Source organism: Pelodiscus sinensis, chromosome 5 (assembly GCF_052426305.1).
Source record: "Pelodiscus sinensis isolate ZL-2025 chromosome 5, ASM5242630v1, whole genome shotgun sequence".
NCBI classification, from domain to species: domain Eukaryota; kingdom Metazoa; phylum Chordata; order Testudines; family Trionychidae; genus Pelodiscus; species Pelodiscus sinensis.
In genome coordinates, this window is record NC_143056.1 from 28791812 (window position 1) to 28809188 (window position 17377).

Below are 17377 nucleotides of genomic sequence, written 5' to 3' on the forward strand. Positions count from 1 at the left end.
TTCCATCACAGCTACATGTTCTGGTTCAGTCCACTGGGAATTAATGCGAGGTGGACATTTTTACCTCTGGATTTCAGTTCCTGTCATAGGGATGTTGCTGCTTCTGACAGAAAAACTTCTTTTTTCCACTGGATTGTTAACACACTGTTTGTATAGGGAGGGTAGTGTAGGCCTCAGGTCAACAAACAAGCAAACCACCCTTGCCATCCAGATAGTCCTCTGTTTGCATGGAGCACACTCCATTCTGCACTGAGGGAATATTGTGGGAACATTGTAACACCATCTATCCTTAAAAAACAACAAATAGTCTGATAGCACTTTAAAGACTAACAAAACATATAGATGGTATCATGAGCTTTCGTGGGTACAACCCACTTCTTCAGATGACTGGTCATCAGATGTCTTTAAAGTGCTACCAGACTATTTGTTGCTTTTTAAGTTTTTCCTGTTACAGACTAACCCAGCTACCCCTCTGAAACTATCCTGTGTAACTTACTGCTGGGTATTACTAGCAATAACAAGGGCTGAGTGCAATCTCTATTTTGAAATTACAAAACAAACCCAACTTGAGCCTTCATACAGGGGACAGCTGAATACATCCCCTGAATACCAATAATAGCAACACTTGTTCACTCACAGCACTGAGTCCATGTATTAAACAAAAACAACTTCTGTTAAAGCAAGTGGGAACATAGCATTAGTTTGGCCATCTCAATGAGGAATCAATAGTATGTGAATAATCGGTTAAACAACCACCTCCTTAAGCTGCTTAGTTTCCACACCTGCGAGTGGCATGTCCAGTGAACAAATACAATATACCACATGCCCTGTCCTACCACTGCAATCTATTCTGTTGCCAGAGGCTGGTGCAGTTCCAGAATTAAGAGTTGCCAGGTGTCTGTTTTTTGACCAGAACGCCTTGTTGTAAAGGGACCCTGGCAGCTCCAGTTGGCACTGCTGACTGGGCCATTAAAGGTCCAGTTGGTGGTGCAGAGGGAACCTGGAGCTAAGGTAGGTTCTCTGCCTGCCTTGGATTGGAGCAGTTCTGAGCAGTGACCATCACGTCTGTGCAGTCTTTAAGCACAGGGAAACTCCAGATGTTGTGTCCACCCTGAGTGCCAGCTCCTATAGGTTGAATACCACAACCAATGAGAACTGTGTGGGCAGTGTCTGTGAGCCTGAGGGCAACCCATGGAGTCTCACTACACCTAGTGGCCCACAAGGACCTGATGGCCACTTCCTGGGATCCATGGTAAGCACTGTGAAGACATCACACTCCAGCCCCATGCTCCAGCCCTGATCCCCCTCCTGAACCCCAAATCTCTCATCCCCTGGCCTCACCCCACAGTCTGCAACCCCTCAGCTGAAGACCTCACCCTCTCTGTGAATAAAAAATATAGTCACGTGGATGATGACACATATAAGTGCATGATTCATAGTAGCTTACAATCTAAAAAATATGAAGCCTTAACTTCTGCGTTAAAAAAAATCCAACATTGCTTCAATTTTAAGTTTATTGTAGTCAGTTGATGAGTGTCAGCTTTGAATCAGTCTAAGGAAGAGACTTTGCCTTTGTGTCAATCCAAGAATTTTCCAGGAGTGCATAGGCAAATAAAAATGTTATCCACCTGTCTGCGTGGTGAAAATATGATGCGATTGAATCAACACACACATGCTCAGCTCTAATACTTACACTGTATTAAACCATAGTATTAATAAATACCTTAGTTGCTCATCCATTAAACAGTTATCAGCTGGTGTAAATTGGCCTAATTCTATTGAAATCAATTGAGCTAGGTTATTTTATAGTAGCTGAGGCTCTGGACTCTAATCCATCATAACCCTCAGTGAGGTGACATGTGCAGGCATTTTGATACCTCATTCTCTTGCCAAAAGTGTTCTACAGTTGGCCATAACCTGAAATAACAATTCCTAGTGATTTATTCTGTTCAGATTGCCTGGGTACTTAAATATAATAAACTAACTATAGGAGTTAATTATACTCTAATATCTTTTTCTTTCATTCACATTTTATGATGTGGGTTTGATTATTTTCTAAAATAATTTTTTCAAATGAATACACAACTTTATTTCATTTCCCTGCAGAAAAATCTCACTGTTTCTCACTTTTCTGCTCTCCTCCTCACACGTGCTGGAAAAAGATTTGGCAAAGTTTACAAAAAAGTGTGAGTAAAAAATAATAGAAAGATGGCAAGACTTTTAATTGAAAACTCTACACCTAACAAACTGACGTCTCCAAAAACATTTCCCTATTTATGAAATGCCATTCTTGTTGTTTTTTTAATTTTTTTTTAGTCACTTCTTCGCTTATGTCCCAATCTGGCAAAGACTGAAATGTAGGCTTAGCTTTAAACACATGAATACTCAGTGAGACTGCTCACATACTTGAAGTTCAATAGGGCTACATCTACACTGCAGTGCTATTCCACGTCTTTTGAGTGCGCCTGTTATTTTGAAATATAACAGGCTCGCCATTCCAATGTCCCTGTAAACCTCATTCCACGAGGCGTAAGAGATGTTCTGCATTAGCGATTTATTTCAAAATAAGTGCTGTGTAGACAGCGCCAAATTTTGAAATAAGCTATTTTGAAATTAACTCGAAATAATCTAGGCAATTTGCATAGCTCAAATTGCATTGCTTATTTCAAACTATAGGCACAGTATAGATGCACCCTAAGGGTGTGTCTAAACTACATGGCTCTGTCGACAGAGCCATGTAGATGAAGCTGATCGGCAGAGGGAAATGAAGCCGCGATTTAAATAATCGCGGCTTCATTTAAATTTAAATGGCTGCCGCGCTCTGCCGACCAGCTGATGATCAGCTGTTTGTCGGCAGATCTGGGCAGTCTGGACGCACCGTGGTTTCACGAGGCATACTTGCGTTTCACTAGGCATACCTGCGCCGGTCGACAAAGGCTTCTTTGTTGACCGCGGTGCGTCCAGACTGCCCAGATCTACCGACAAACAGCTGATCATCAGCTGGTCAGCAGAGCACGTCAGCCATTTAAATTTAAATGAAGCCGCGATTATTTATATCACGGCTTCATTTCCCTCTGCCGATCAGCCTCATCTACATGGCTCCGTCGACGGAGCCATGTAGTTTAGACACACCCTAAATGTGTAACTCAGACCTTGCAGGACTGGAGTTTACATTTTTATCTGTGGTGGTTCTAGACTACTTGGAGTTCACTAATTGTGGTGCTGCAGCTTGTAGTATTTTATAGAATCAGAAGGCCCAGTATTAGAGTTTGGTACAAAGGTAATTGTTAAAATCCCAGTTCAAATCATATTAATAAGAGCTTGATTATCATGTCTAACAAGATCACATACAGAACATGCATTCCAATCTCACTCTATTATGTAAAAACGTATGAGGTTGCAAATAACTCTTGTGGATCAGTGTGGTGCAAGTCCATTGACTCCTCTTTGGGTGGATATGATCTAGACATGAGACAGTAAGTATAAGGATTGCAGTGTCAGGCAGACATCAAGCCTTAATAATGTGGCTCTCCAACCAGATGTGTAAAAAAGCTCCTCTTTGTGGATTCTAGGGAAGTTTCTCTCTACAGCATGTCAGGGTCCAATGCTATTGGTTCCCTCTCTCCCAAAGCGGAACACACCAGCCGTGTCTTCCAGGATATAATTCTCGTCTGAGAACAGTAACCTGTATGGCTTTCGGGAAATGAAGCTTAATATCTGAGAACCATAGTGTTCATAGCTTGTGGACATGGGTTCCTCATTTCAGAGAAGCTCTAGTTACATTCTATACATACTGAAGAGCTGGGGAACAGTAAGCAGCAGTTATTGTTCCTATCAGTATGGGTGCACAGATCTCTTCCCTTAGTACTGGCTCCATTCTGTACTAGACAGTGAGCATGTAGTTCTAGATGTTCAGGAAAATAAAACTCCCTCATTGCTCACTAAGTACTCTTTGTGAGACTTTTATTTAATCCGAATCATGTTTATTATGCTTAATACTGTCTAGTAGTAAGTACTGCAGCAAAGAGAAGTGCAGGTCAGATGGGCATGGTAGGATCCTTTTGAATTACTGTAGTTACTGTGTTAATTCTTCCTGAAATTTTGAAGATATGTTATATGCAGTTTAGTTTATGGATGAATTTGTAGCAAATATAGAAAACGGTCAGTTCTATATAGCAAATCTGAGAGGGATGAACAGAAGTGAATTTTTTAACACAGGAAGTCTGGCTGAAATGGGAACTACATTGAAGGGAAGCCATTTGGATTTGTCCCTTAAAGAGAAATTGTCATCAGCATGACTAGTTAGTGTATATTCCATTGTAATACCTTTTAGGAAATTGTACAAAGATGTCCTTGGTACTAAAAAATCTAAAAAACTCTGTGTGGGGAACTGTAGCTGTGTTTTGTATTGCACTGTAATTTTAATTAGCAGAGTTTTCAAAACTACATTTGCCCATTAGCTTGACAAAGTGTATAAGGTTCCCACACCCCATTCCTCAGCCTTCTACATTTGCTCCATCCTACTCTTCTGCATGCTGAGTTCCACCAGCTGGAGGAATATTGAGACCGCAGGAAAGACAGTTGCCTTGCTCCCAGTTCTGGTGCCTCCCACCTCAGGATAATAAATACGTTTTACATCATATGAAGGGGAAATAGGTTTCTATGAGCATTGTTAAGTTTAACAGATGAGTTTAATGATCCTTACTTAAGTGGTTATAAAAGGTACTAAATCCATATACAAGCTTATTTTAAGAGATTTTTGTATCTTGGATAAGTTGAATTTAGTTTTGATGATCCATCTTAGGGTGCATCTACACTGCAGAGCTATGTCAATTGCGTAGCTTATTTTGAAATTGGGAGCGTCTACACAGCACTTATGTAGAAATAGAGCACTCTTCCTCTGACTTCCCTTACTCCTCATACAAAGAGGCTACGTCTACACTGGCATGATTTTCTGAAAATGCTTTTAACGGAAAAGTTTTCCGTTAAAAGCATTTTTGGAAAAGCACATCTAGATTGGCAGGATGCTTTTCCGCAAAAGCACTTTTTGTGGAAAAGCGTCCCTGGCCAATCTAGACGTGGTTTTCTGCAAAAAAGCCCTGATAGCCATTTTTGTAATCAGGGCTTTTTTGCGGAAAACAGTACTGTGCTGTTTACACTGGCCCTCTTGCGCAAATGATTTGCGCAAGAGGGCTTTTGCCCGAATGGGAGCAGCACAGTATTTCCACAAGAACATTGACGATCTTACATGAGATCGTTAGTGTTCTTGCGGAAATTCAAACGGCCAGTGTAGACAGCTGGCAAGTTTTTCCACAAAATCAGATGATTTTGCGGAAAAACTTGCCAGTCTAGACACAGCCTGAGGGTTACAGGAGTCAGAGTAAGAAGTCTTCCAGCTTGACAGTATTTTGATGTTATTTCGAAATAACTGCCTGCTGCGTAGATGCAGACTAAGATCTTTTGAAATAATGTTAGTTATTTTGAAATAATGTTGCTGTGTAGACATAAACCCTACTGACATTTGCTAGTGTGCAGTTTACTTTCTGCACTTTGGTACATATGGTATGTTAAAGGTTTGTTAAAATCCCGCAGGAGCTAAGCACAATGTAAGCCTGGTTTATGCACAGATTTTATTCTGACATAAGTATTTGAGTTAAAAGTGTGATTTATTTACTGAATTGGTGATTCTGATACAACCTCTCTAGTGAGAATGCAGTGCAGTTATTTGTTTGCACTACACTGCTATATTTAAAGTACAACTTTTGTGTGCAGACAAGACCTTTTTTACACAATTGTGCTGGGAGTTTATGATCATTTGAGCACCAATAACATGTGCAGCACTTAGTCCCTGGCCCAGTATATTGTGAAGAGTGGCCACTCCAGAGCACAAACACTTTGGTTCCAATGGCACTCCAATCACATACTGTTTGCAGGCCAGGAGTCAGGAAGAAACATAGTCCCTGCACCTTCTGCATTCCACCATCCCTGATTGGTAGCTCCAATCAGCACTGCATGGGTGAAAGGTAGGCAAAATGTCCCAGAAAAACAAGCTTCATCATTGTTTGCTCTGTGTCATCTCTTGTAGTAATTTTTATTTAATCTTATTAATGATTAATGGAGGACACTACTCTTTAGCAGTAATTAATAGAACAAGGATCAGTCCAGATCAAATGGACACAATAGGATCCTTTGCAATATACTGTGAGTATTGTCTTAGTTTTTCCTTGGATCCTTTGATTTCTGATTATCTGCACTTTGGTTTATGGAAGTATTTCATTTGCATGTGGGTGATTTTGTAACAGGTAGAGAGAACACTATTCTGATTTAAAGAGGCCAAAACCTCACATAGCAATCAAGGGGCCATTATAAACTGGCGTTCTGGTGAAGGAGGGAGCTAGGACAAAGAAAAGGCAATTTATATTTTAAATGATGGAAAATTGTCAGCATTTGACTAACATGGCAGCAAACATACTAGGAAGCCAAGTAGATCTTCTACATGCATCCCTTCAGATTGTTGCCAGAGATTCATTAATTCCCCTTCCTTGTATTTGCCTTTTAGGAAACTATACCAAAATAGCCATTGGTATTACAAATCCAAAGCATAAATTCTATAAGGAACACTGTTCTTTGTGTTTTATAGCACATTTTTTAATGACTCTGGCCTGGAATGTGAGATCAGCGGGACAAATTCATCCACAGTGTAGCTCTAATAGATTCCATGACAGGTGTTAATTACTGAATAATAAAAAACAGATCTCATAGTACACAAGGGGGAGGGGGGAAAGAAATTTTTAATTAACTTCTGTAAATCTAAATATTTTACAGAATAAATGCAAAGGAAAATGAAGCCCATCCTCTCTGTGTGTTTGTTACTGACTGGGCTTCAAGCAGTCAGTTACTGTCACCATCCACCTGATCACCGCCGTGACAGGGATAGTGATAAAGATGCATACATCAAGGAACAAACATCCTCTGCTGAAGGACTTTATCCATGTGAAGGCAAAGCCTACTTCAAACTGGCCCACAGCAATGTTGCCTTCGCATTTAAATTTTACAAGCAGGTTATATCAGAGGCAACTGACAAAAATATTTTCTTCTCTCCCGTAAGTATCTCTACTTCCTTTGCAATGCTGGCACTTGGTGCTAAATCAGACACTCTGGATCAGATTAAAAAAGGACTCACCTTTGACCTTAACAAAACTCAGGAAAAGGAGATACATGAAGGTTTTTGCCATCTCGTCCATGTGCTAAACCGTCCAGACAAGAATATCCAGGTGAAAATGGGCAATGCCCTTTTCCTACAAAAGACACTGAAACCACTAAACAAGTTTTTAGAAGATCTTAAAAACTTTTATAAATCAGAAGTTTTTTCTACTGACTTTTACAATTCTACCAATGCTTTGAAACAGATCAATAATTACATTGAGAATAAAACCCATGGGAAAATTGCTAATTTAGTCCAGGATCTGGATCCACTCACTGTAATGGTTCTTATTAATTATATTTTCTTTGAAGGTAAGAATTATTATGATGTGGGTATTGATTGCAAACTTGAGCTTTGGGTTATTGACTAAGATCTAGGACAATGAAACTGCAATTTGTATTTTAAAGGAAGGGACTCTGTCATCATTGCTGGGTGCATTAGAATCTCTATCTGGGACATTCAAATCTGGAAAGTCAATCTATAATATTGCAAATATGAAGAATGGAGGAAACTGATTTTCAAGCAAATACCTATATTTTTATGCAATATATATTAATCTGATAGATAAATGCAAGTTCTGTTTAGAGATGATATTCATAGCTCTGTCAGTTAATAGTGGCTGTTTAATGTCTAAGGAAATAGTATTAAAGCCAAGATTCACAAAACTAAGAAGTATCAACCTATAAAAACATTCACTGTAAGTAAAGTTTCAGGATCAGATCCTATCAGGTTAATATATTTGCATTAATCTGATTCATACCAGTATTTCCTCTTTTCAGTATATTCAGTTGGATTTTCTTTCTTTTCGTTATTAGCCCATTGGGAAAAGCCCTTTGATTCTTCTTACACTAAAGAAGAGGATTTTTTTGTGGATAGGAAAACCTCTGTTAAAGTTAACATGATGTACCGTAAAGGTGTTTACAAACATCACTATGATAAGGAGCTATCTTGCTGGCTGGTGGAAATACCTTACCATGGAAAGGCAATAGCTTTGTTTATTCTGCCTGATGAAGAAAAAATGAAGGTGGTGGAAAATGCTCTCTTGAAAAAGACTTTGTTTAAATGGAAAAAGACCGTCCAAGAAAGGTACTCTTTTAGCAACAGCTTTGCTGAAAAATATCTTATTGCAATTAGGACAGAAACTTACATATAAACAGACTATTAAGGGAAGATAGTTCTACTAAAGTCTGCACACAGAGGGCCTGTTAAAACCAGGGTTTCCTTTCCTTACATGATAAAGGGGCAGATAAGTAGAGCCCTGCATGGATACAAAATTGGTGTCCGCATCCTCATCAATGCTCTGCAGATATCTGCATCCACATCTGCGGATGTGGATACCCATAGATATAAAGCAGATATCTATGAATTTGCAGGGCTTTGCAGATGGGAAAGGTGATTTAGTGGATAGGATCTTGAACTATGACGCAGGAGGCCTGCATTCAGTTTCTGGTTCACCCACAGATTTCCTCGGGAAGGACAGTTTATCTGATGTATGCCCAGATTTCCCATGTGCAGAGTGAAGATAATACTTTCCTATCTCACAGGGGAATTAATTCATTGTAAGGCACTCAGAAAGTATAGGTATGAGGGCCTGTGGCAGGATCAGGGTCTGCACAGCGATTAGGTGAGCAATAGATGCCTATGGTCCCCCAATGAACTTGTGCTAGAAAATATAATAGAGCCAGGAGGTTCTGTGGCAGCAGGGTATGGAACCCCTAGCCCATACTCACTCCCTAGGGTTATGTCTACACTGCAATATAAAACCATTGCATGGAGTCCCAGCACCCAGGTTAGTGACTTAAGCTCATGGAGCTTAAGCAGTGGGGCTACAATATTGCAGTGTAGACATTTGGGGTGTATCTAGACTACAACGTTTTGTCGACAAAAGTGGACTTTTGTCCACAAAACTATACCTGCATCTACACTACCGCTGAGTTCTGTCGACATAATGTCGACAGAACTCAGCAGTTTTGTCGACGCTGGTAAACCTCATTTTACGAGGCATAACGCCTTCTGTTGACAGAGTTTCTGTCGACAGAAGGTGTTATTGCATGTAAACTGTCCTTTGCATCTACACTACCATGTCGACAAAGCAGCTTGCTTTGTCGACAGAACTGAATGTAATGTAGACGCTCTTTGTCGACAGAAGTTTTGTCGACAGTATCTGTCAACAAAACTTCTGTCGACAAAAGCCTGTAGTCTAGAAGTACCCTTGGACTCTTGCTGGGAACCAGACTCTGAGACCCAACATTTCAGAGCTGGCATGCCAGCCTGAGTATCTACTGGGCTCAGTCATGCTGTGAGTCTTTTATTTCAGGGAAGAATACTCTTAAATTCCTCCCGTGTGTTTTACTCGAACAAAAGGTGACCAGGCCAAGTTTAAGTTAAGTTACACACGCCAAGTTGTCATTCTCTGTACTGACCCCAGAAGCATGTGGTCCAGTAGATAGGCAGTTCTTTTCTTGGCTCTGGCTCATCTGTTGTGTGACCCTCTTTCTGTGCCCCAGGCCAGGTTTACACTTAAAACTCAAGTTGACATAGTTATGGTACTCTGAAGTCTGTAAAATCCACAATCCAGAGTGCTGCAGCTATGCCAACCTAACCCTTTGTGTGGACACAGCTAGGTCAGTGGAACAATCCTCTGTCAACCTAGTTATCGCTTGGTGTGGTGGATTCCCTGCAGTGACTGACAACCCTCTTCTGCTTCTAACTACAGGGTGATAGAGGCATTGCTACAATGCCATAGTTAGGCTGCTAGAGCACCTGGAGAAAGATGGCTTGTTGGAGCCAGGGCTCTGCTGTCCTACATTACAATACTACAGAGGCTGCACTAAGGCCTAGGGCCATCATAAATAGCCCCAGAGTCAGTGAACTGTGACATAAAATGGTATACCTGAGACTATGGCTACGTCTAGACTGGCCCCTAATTCCGGAAAAGTCATGCAAAGCAGGTAAGTCAGAATAGGGAAATCCACGGGGGATTTAAATATCCCCCGCGGGACTTAAATAAACATGTCTGCCACTTTTTTTCCGGCTTGGGGAAAAGCCAGAAAAAAGCGTCTAGACTGGCGCGATCCTCCGGAATAAAGCCCTATTCCGGAGGATCTCTTATTCTTACTTTCAAGTAGGGTTTTATTCCAAAAGGTCTTTGATAAGGAACTCTTTTTCATAGGTATTCAATCTTTATTCAAACATACTGTGCATGATCCCTGACTGAGATGATTTGCCAGCATTTCCTGTATTTCTTTTTTAACAGAACAATATATCTGCACATTCCAAAATTTTCTATTTCTGGTACCTATGATGTAAAGGAGATATTCCAGAAAATGGGTGTAACTGATGTGTTCACTGACCAAGCTGACCTATCTGGAATCACTGGAATATCTAACCTGAAAGTTTCAAAAGTAAGTTTGTAAACAAAATGGATTTGTCTGTTTCTACAAATGTTACATTTATATTTTATAACATTAAAGGATTTGATCCTGCTGTCATTTAACTCATTGGCAAAACTCCCTATCACAACAGTTGGCAGTTTGGAGACAAAAAAAAGAGTACAAAGAGAGTTTAATTAACATGCTTAGAAGGGATTACATATCATATATATAGAGGCTGGAGGACATCCGATAAAGGTACAAGTACAAAATGAAATATTTTGGCTATTATATATAATTATTAAAAGGTAAATTAGCTGTGGCAAAATATTCTCTAACTCTCATTACAGATAGTTAGGCTTGGAAGGACTTCAACTTTATCAATAAATGTCGATTTAACGGTAGTCACACAAACCAATGAAAAAATATTTCCATAGATGAGAATCTAAATTTATGGATAAGTGAAGTAAGAAAACGTATTAGTGACTGTATTAGAAAATGATATAAAGATATTTACTTTGAATGTTTGGACATGTGGTGTTGACAGATCCAGTGGCAATAGTTTACTTTGACTCTCAGAAAACCTTTGACAAAGTCCCTCACAAAAGGCTCTTTAGCAAACTAAGCAGTCATGGGATAAAAGGGAAAATCCCCTGATGGCTCAGTCAGAAGTCCAGGGAAAAAGAGTGGGAATAAATCATCAGTTTTCAGAATGGAGAGAAGTCCCAAGAATGCATACTGGAACCGGGTGCTGTTCAACATATTCATAAATGATCCGAGAAAAGGGGTAAACAGTGGGGTGGCAAAATTTGTAGATGATACAAAATTACTGAAGATAGTTGAGCCCAAAGCAGATTCTGAAGAGCTACAAAGGAATCTCACAAAACTAGGTGACTGGACAACAAAATGGCAAATAAAATGCATTGTTGATAAATGCAAAGTGATGCACATTGGAAAGTGTAATCCCAGCTTTACATAGATAATGATGGGGCCTAAAGTAGCTATTACCACCCAAGAAAGAGATCTTAGAGTAATTGAGGCTAGTGCTCCGAAAACATTCAGTCAATGTGCTGTGGCAGTCAGAAGAGCTAACACAGTGAGTGTAGGGAAGAGCTATACTGCAGAGTGACTATTAGGGGCAGTCATACCTCCAAGGCAGTGGCCAACTGGGGACAAGGGTTTCCATCTTGCCTGCCACTGGCCCAAGTAAGTGGCCCCCAAACTCCAAAACACAACTCCCAGTCCTCAGCCCCAGAACCAGACTGGGGGTGGGGGAAGGAGGAGACCCGACCAACCCCACTGCTGTGGCCCCTTCTGGAAGCACTTCCCCCAGCTCCCACTGCCAGAGTCACAGCCCACCCCCCAGCACTGCTGGGCTGCCCAGCATGGCTGCGGCTGGCCAATCTGCACAGCAACTCCCTTACCCCCCTGGCTCAGGGAGCACCAGTAGGAGGCCTGTGTGGTCCCCATGCCGCCAGGCTGCCCCCATTCCGGCCTCGGGCTGGGCCTGGGGCACACCAGCGGAAGGCCTGTGTGGCCCTCCACTGCTCTGGGGCTGGATCCAGGCAATGCTCGGTAAGTCTTCTAGTAGGGCTATGAATTTAGGAGTGGTGTGTCAAGAGCAAATACAGAAGTGTTATTCCCAAGTTTACATAATACAAGACAAAACGCATCTGCTTTTCTGAAATTTTTTTGGAAAAGCAGACGCGTTCCTTGGACGCGGCAGAGCTTTTCCGGGTTACCTCCGGTAGCCTTGAAAAGCTCTGCAGTGTAGACATAGCCTCTGTCTTTCCCAGTTTGTTGTCCTTTCTTCCTTCATACACAGCCTCACCTACCCAAACCAATACTCAGTAAAAGCTCCCTATTGTGTTCACATGCTTCCTTTTTCTCAAATAGGGGCTTATTCTTACAGTTATGTTAACTGACGTTTGAGTTCACATCTATCAATCTTAGTGCAATTTTAACTCAACGTAGACCAAGGTTTCACCCAGTTCCTAACATTATTAAAGAATAATAGTGATGGGGAGGCTGGTCTTCTGTACTGTGACTGTGAAAAGACAAAGTAGCTGACTTTTTTTTTCCTTTAAAATAAACCTTTAAATAGTGTTGCACTTCACTCTACAGTCCTATAAACAATTAGGCTATATATTTTTGCTAGGCGGTGTGGGTTTTTTCACATACATGGCCTACCTAGCCATTCTGATAACACTTTGCAATGTAGACTTGGCCTTACCCTACCTGCTTCTTAACAGTTGATTTTCTAAAGAACTGTGGTTTAAAAATAACCACGTTTATCCTTTACTATGATTCAGGTCTGCATAATCAATGTAATGCTTTACTTCCATTCCTTGCAGGTCATTCACAAGGCTCTAGTGAATGTTCATGAGAATGGCACTGAGGCTGCAGGAGCCACCATCACAGAAATTTCATGGAGGTCTGGTCGAATTCCTCCTCGAATTAAATTCAACAGGCCCTTCTTGTTGATGATTGTTGATAGGAATATCCGCAGCATCCTCTTCATGGGGAAAATCATAAACCCTAATAACTGATCATCTGTTTTACGTGTTTGCAATGCTTTCCACCTAATGCTGGTGAAATTCCGGTGATTCAGCAAAGGACATGCACAGACACACCACTAATTGTTAGGGACTATATTTAGAACATTATTAACATTCATTCCCAACCCACAGACCATGAAAGTTGCATTTCCTTGCCTATAAACAGCTAATATTTCTTCCTTGCAGTGTACAGTTTACATCAGATGAACTGTAGACCAGCAAACTGGGGTGCTAATCTATCCTACCCTATCTTGTGGTCTGTCTTTCCAAGTACACCCTGCTCATGAGTGTTAGCACTTCACTAGAGCACTCTGATCTAGTTCTCGGAGCTAGTTCCAAATGAACTAGATCAGAGTGCTCTAGTGAAGTGCTAACACTCATGAACAGGGTGTACTTGGAAAGACAGACCACAAGATAGGGTAAGATAGATTAACACCCTAGTTTGCTGGGCTAGTTGTTTGGTGTAGATGAGACTAAAGATTCGTAAATGAGTTGCTCTTTCTGTATTCCTTACATTTTTTGGGAAGCAGGGGGCAGCAGGGACCATCTTGATCTTGATCAATATCATCTAATCTGAAGAAGTGGGTTTTGCTCATGAAAGCTGCTTTATCAGTCTGATTGGTGATTTTTCACAGCCTCCTGTTCCTTGATACATCAAGGAATTCATGGTCTGGCCTCTTCTCTTCTATTGTGGATCCAGGTGCTGGTCTGAAGTTGCAGATTCAGCTATTGGGATGATTTTCTTTTGGGGTTTGTCAACATAGCGAAAAACCCTGGGGATCATTTACAGAGGTATCCCCCAATGACAAACATTTTGCCACAGCAAGTTCAAAAGTGAATACTGCCTTGTTGGCAGGAGCACTCCCCTTCTGACAAAGCGAAAGCCACTTGTGGGGGCTAGCAGTAGTTTGTCTGCAAAAGTGCTGACAAGCAGCATTTACACACTCTGACTTTTGGCGATAGTGCTATGTCGACACAGCCTTGTTACTAAAAACTGTGTAGTGTAGACATACCCTACTGGCATGTCTACAGTTACAAGAAGATTGACGCTCTGGAGGGTGATCTTCTAGCGTTCGATTTAGAGGGTCTAGTATAAACAAACGCTGAGGGCAGTGCCTGCCGGTGTCTGGTACTCCTCCTTCTGTGAGGAATAAGGGAAACTGATGGGAGCATGTGCTCATGTCACCCTCCCACTCTGTGGATGCTGCCACAACTTGGCTTAAGAGAAGCCAACTCCAGCTATGCATTTTGCGTTGTGTACCTTAAACCAACCCGCTTGTTTTAGTACAGACCAGGCCTCAGTGTGTCATTCACATAGGGAGCTAGTGAGGAGTAGCCAGTGCACTTTAAATACACACTCTAGTTTACTGTGCACTAATTTCCTCATAGCCAAGCTCCTGGTCTTCATAAGTTAATAATAATTATTACTGGCATTTCCACACATAAACCTCCGCCCTCCAAGAGATTTTTTGTTTTATTTCATTTTGTTTTTGCCACATTAGCTTATGCTAGTTCCCCAAATAAAATACGCTATACTAGAAAAAATTGCTGGTATAGCTGAGTCCACACACAGCCTTTCTGTTGGTATATTATACCCCTAAAGGATATTATTATACTCCCAAAAATTTTGACTGTTGATCTGCTTCATTCTTGCCAACAGTTCTTTTTTTTGCCATCAGTAGTTTTCCTGTATTGTCACATGTCCTAGCTAAGTTTAGTCTTTCCTCCAAAACACAGGAGAGTAGGGGACAAATTATAACTCGACAACCCCTAGTCATGTGCAGCACACTGATGTTACTGAAATTACTTAGGGACTTCTAAATTTACATTTAAACTCACAAATGAACATAGACACACATTACAAAAATGCAGATGCTGTCCGAGGAACTGCCTTTCCGAATGTTAACTGGATTATTGCTACTATTACTGAATAAAGAAACATTATAATCTGAATTTTTGAGTCTGGAACCTGCCTGAGTCTAATTTTGTTTTTGTTTTTGTGTTGTATTATTTTCAGTAACTTTCCATTGGAAGATATGAACAACAATAAGTAATTTTGGGACTATGGAAAAGAAACAAAACATTTAAACACACAAATATTTTGTGTTCTAGCTCTTTTAATTACATTTTGTAGTGTATTAGAGGCTAACATTATTTAAATACACATAGACAAAGCCATCAAAGGTATATAGGGTAGTGAACCATTTACCAGACTCCTTTTAGTATAAAATAGATAAACACTGTTTAAAATATTTAATTCTTTTAAAATTTCAAATATTTTGATTTCTGATGTAGCTCAGGGTTTGTAATTAAAATAAGATTTTCAGTGAACTTTTTTTTATCAAAAAATTGTAATTTGAAAAATTTTGGCCATATCTAAAAATTACTCTACACACTGAAGGAGTCACTTCTCTATTTTTCATTGGTTAAAATTTCAGGAAAAATTATACTGGATCTTGTGGGATGAACACACAAAAACAAAGATATATGAAATATCCCCCAGAAAGTCATAATCCTTGGAGATATTACAAACTAAAGGAAGGCCTATGGAGACTCTGTAAGGGTATGTCTACACTACCCCACTAGTTCGAACTAGCGGGGTAATGTAGGCATACCGCACTTGCAAATGAAGCCCGGGATTTGAATTTCCCGGGCTTCATTTGCATAAGCCGGGCGCCACCATTTTTAAATCCCGGCTAGTTCGAACCCCGTGCCTCGCGGCTACACGCGGCACGGAGTAGCTAGTTCGGATTAGGCTTCCTAAACCGAACTAGCTGTACTCCTCATTCCACGAGGAGTACAGCTAGTTCGGATTAGAAGCCTAATCCGAACTAGCTACTCCGTGCCGCGTGTAGCCGCGCGGCACGGGGTTCGAACTAGCCGGGATTTAAAAATGGCGGCGCCCGGCTTATGCAAATGAAACCCGGGAAATTCAAATCCCGGGCTTCATTTGCAAGTGCGGTATGCCGACATTACCCTCCTAGTTCGAATTAGGAGGGTAGTGTAGACATACCCTAAAGGATTCTGCAATTAACCATAACAGGATATGATATTTTTCAAATGTGCATGCTGTGCATTTTAGTCAAATGATCTCAGATACCCCCACAAAAAAAAAGTTTATTTTTTCAGGAGGGACTGACACACAGGCTGGTTGGATCCTCCAACCCATTTGATCTATATTAGTTAACAATAAAATCATAGAATCATAGGCTAGAGAGCAAGATCCCCTCTAAGCTGTGCAGCAACACAGCCCCGCAACCACTTAATCAGCCCCATCCAGTCAGACAGCTCCAGATCCCAGATATTCTACGCCAGGCTGCAAAAACCACTCCCTATTGTGCCTGGCAGATCAGCTCTAAAAACAATTGGGCCCCCAAATTAGCACCGACTTAAATTATGTATGTGAGACATCTTTGCAGAAATATGGGGCTGAAGGGAGGAACGAGAACAAAAGCAGGCTGCACCCTGAACTTAGCTATGATCTGAGAGGCCCACTTGTGTTCAGAGGGATGGCTGATAAGAGAAACATACCATTATTTCAGGAGAAGAAAAACTGGGGGGAAACAAAATATAAAGGTTTCACCCATCAAATACTGATGGTTTTTCTCTGAAGGAAATTCCATTCTCTTAGCCATTACACTTGTCGGTGTCAAAGCCTCTTTGAGGTTCTCATTATTCTAAAGCAATAAACTAATACAACTATTCATTATTCTAAAGCAATAAACTAATACAACTATTAACAAACTATAGAGGCTGTTGATATGGTAAGTTCACAAATTTTGTACGGCAAGCAAGGACAAAGCATCCTCCTCTATATTTAAACATTCCTGAGGGACATCAGAGTGACGTTACATTTCACTCTGCATCCCACTGCTACCTCTGCCCTCAGCCGCATGGCCTCCTCCCTTCCCATGCTCCAGGGACCTGCAAGAGCCACAAACTCTGTGGCCTCCTCCCTCTCCTGTGCTCGGCTTCCTGTGGGGGGGGAGGAGGAAAGGCAGGCTGGGGGGGAGAAAGCCCTGAGGCTCTACACCAGCTCTGGCCTGAGGGCACTCCATCTGTCCCATAGGGAGAGGGGGTACTACAAAGTTTGCCTCTGAAGTTATGTTGGGCCCCCGCAAGACCTCCCTGACCAGCCCAGCCACATGCACTGAGACTCTTGGCTTTTGTTCTCGTGTGCTGCTCAGAGCACTGCTCCCCATCCACTGCTTTTTGCTGGGCCCAGCTGTGGCAGGTGGGAGAGG

The 17377-nt window shown here is 41.2% G+C and overlaps 1 protein-coding gene across 1 annotated transcript; it reads left to right on the top strand.

Annotated features, from left to right (window-relative positions):
- The first annotated feature begins 6079 nt into the window (after positions 1 to 6079).
- Positions 6080 to 13452, top strand: LOC102443612 (alpha-1-antitrypsin-like). The gene is made up of 5 exons (XM_006133720.5): positions 6080 to 6201; positions 6826 to 7515; positions 8020 to 8290; positions 10461 to 10608; positions 12930 to 13452. The coding sequence occupies exons 2-5, from the start codon at positions 6831 to 6833 to the stop codon at positions 13122 to 13124; spliced, it is 1299 nt and encodes a 432-aa protein (XP_006133782.3). The 5' UTR covers positions 6080 to 6201; positions 6826 to 6830; the 3' UTR covers positions 13125 to 13452.
- The last annotated feature ends 3925 nt before the right edge of the window (positions 13453 to 17377 follow it).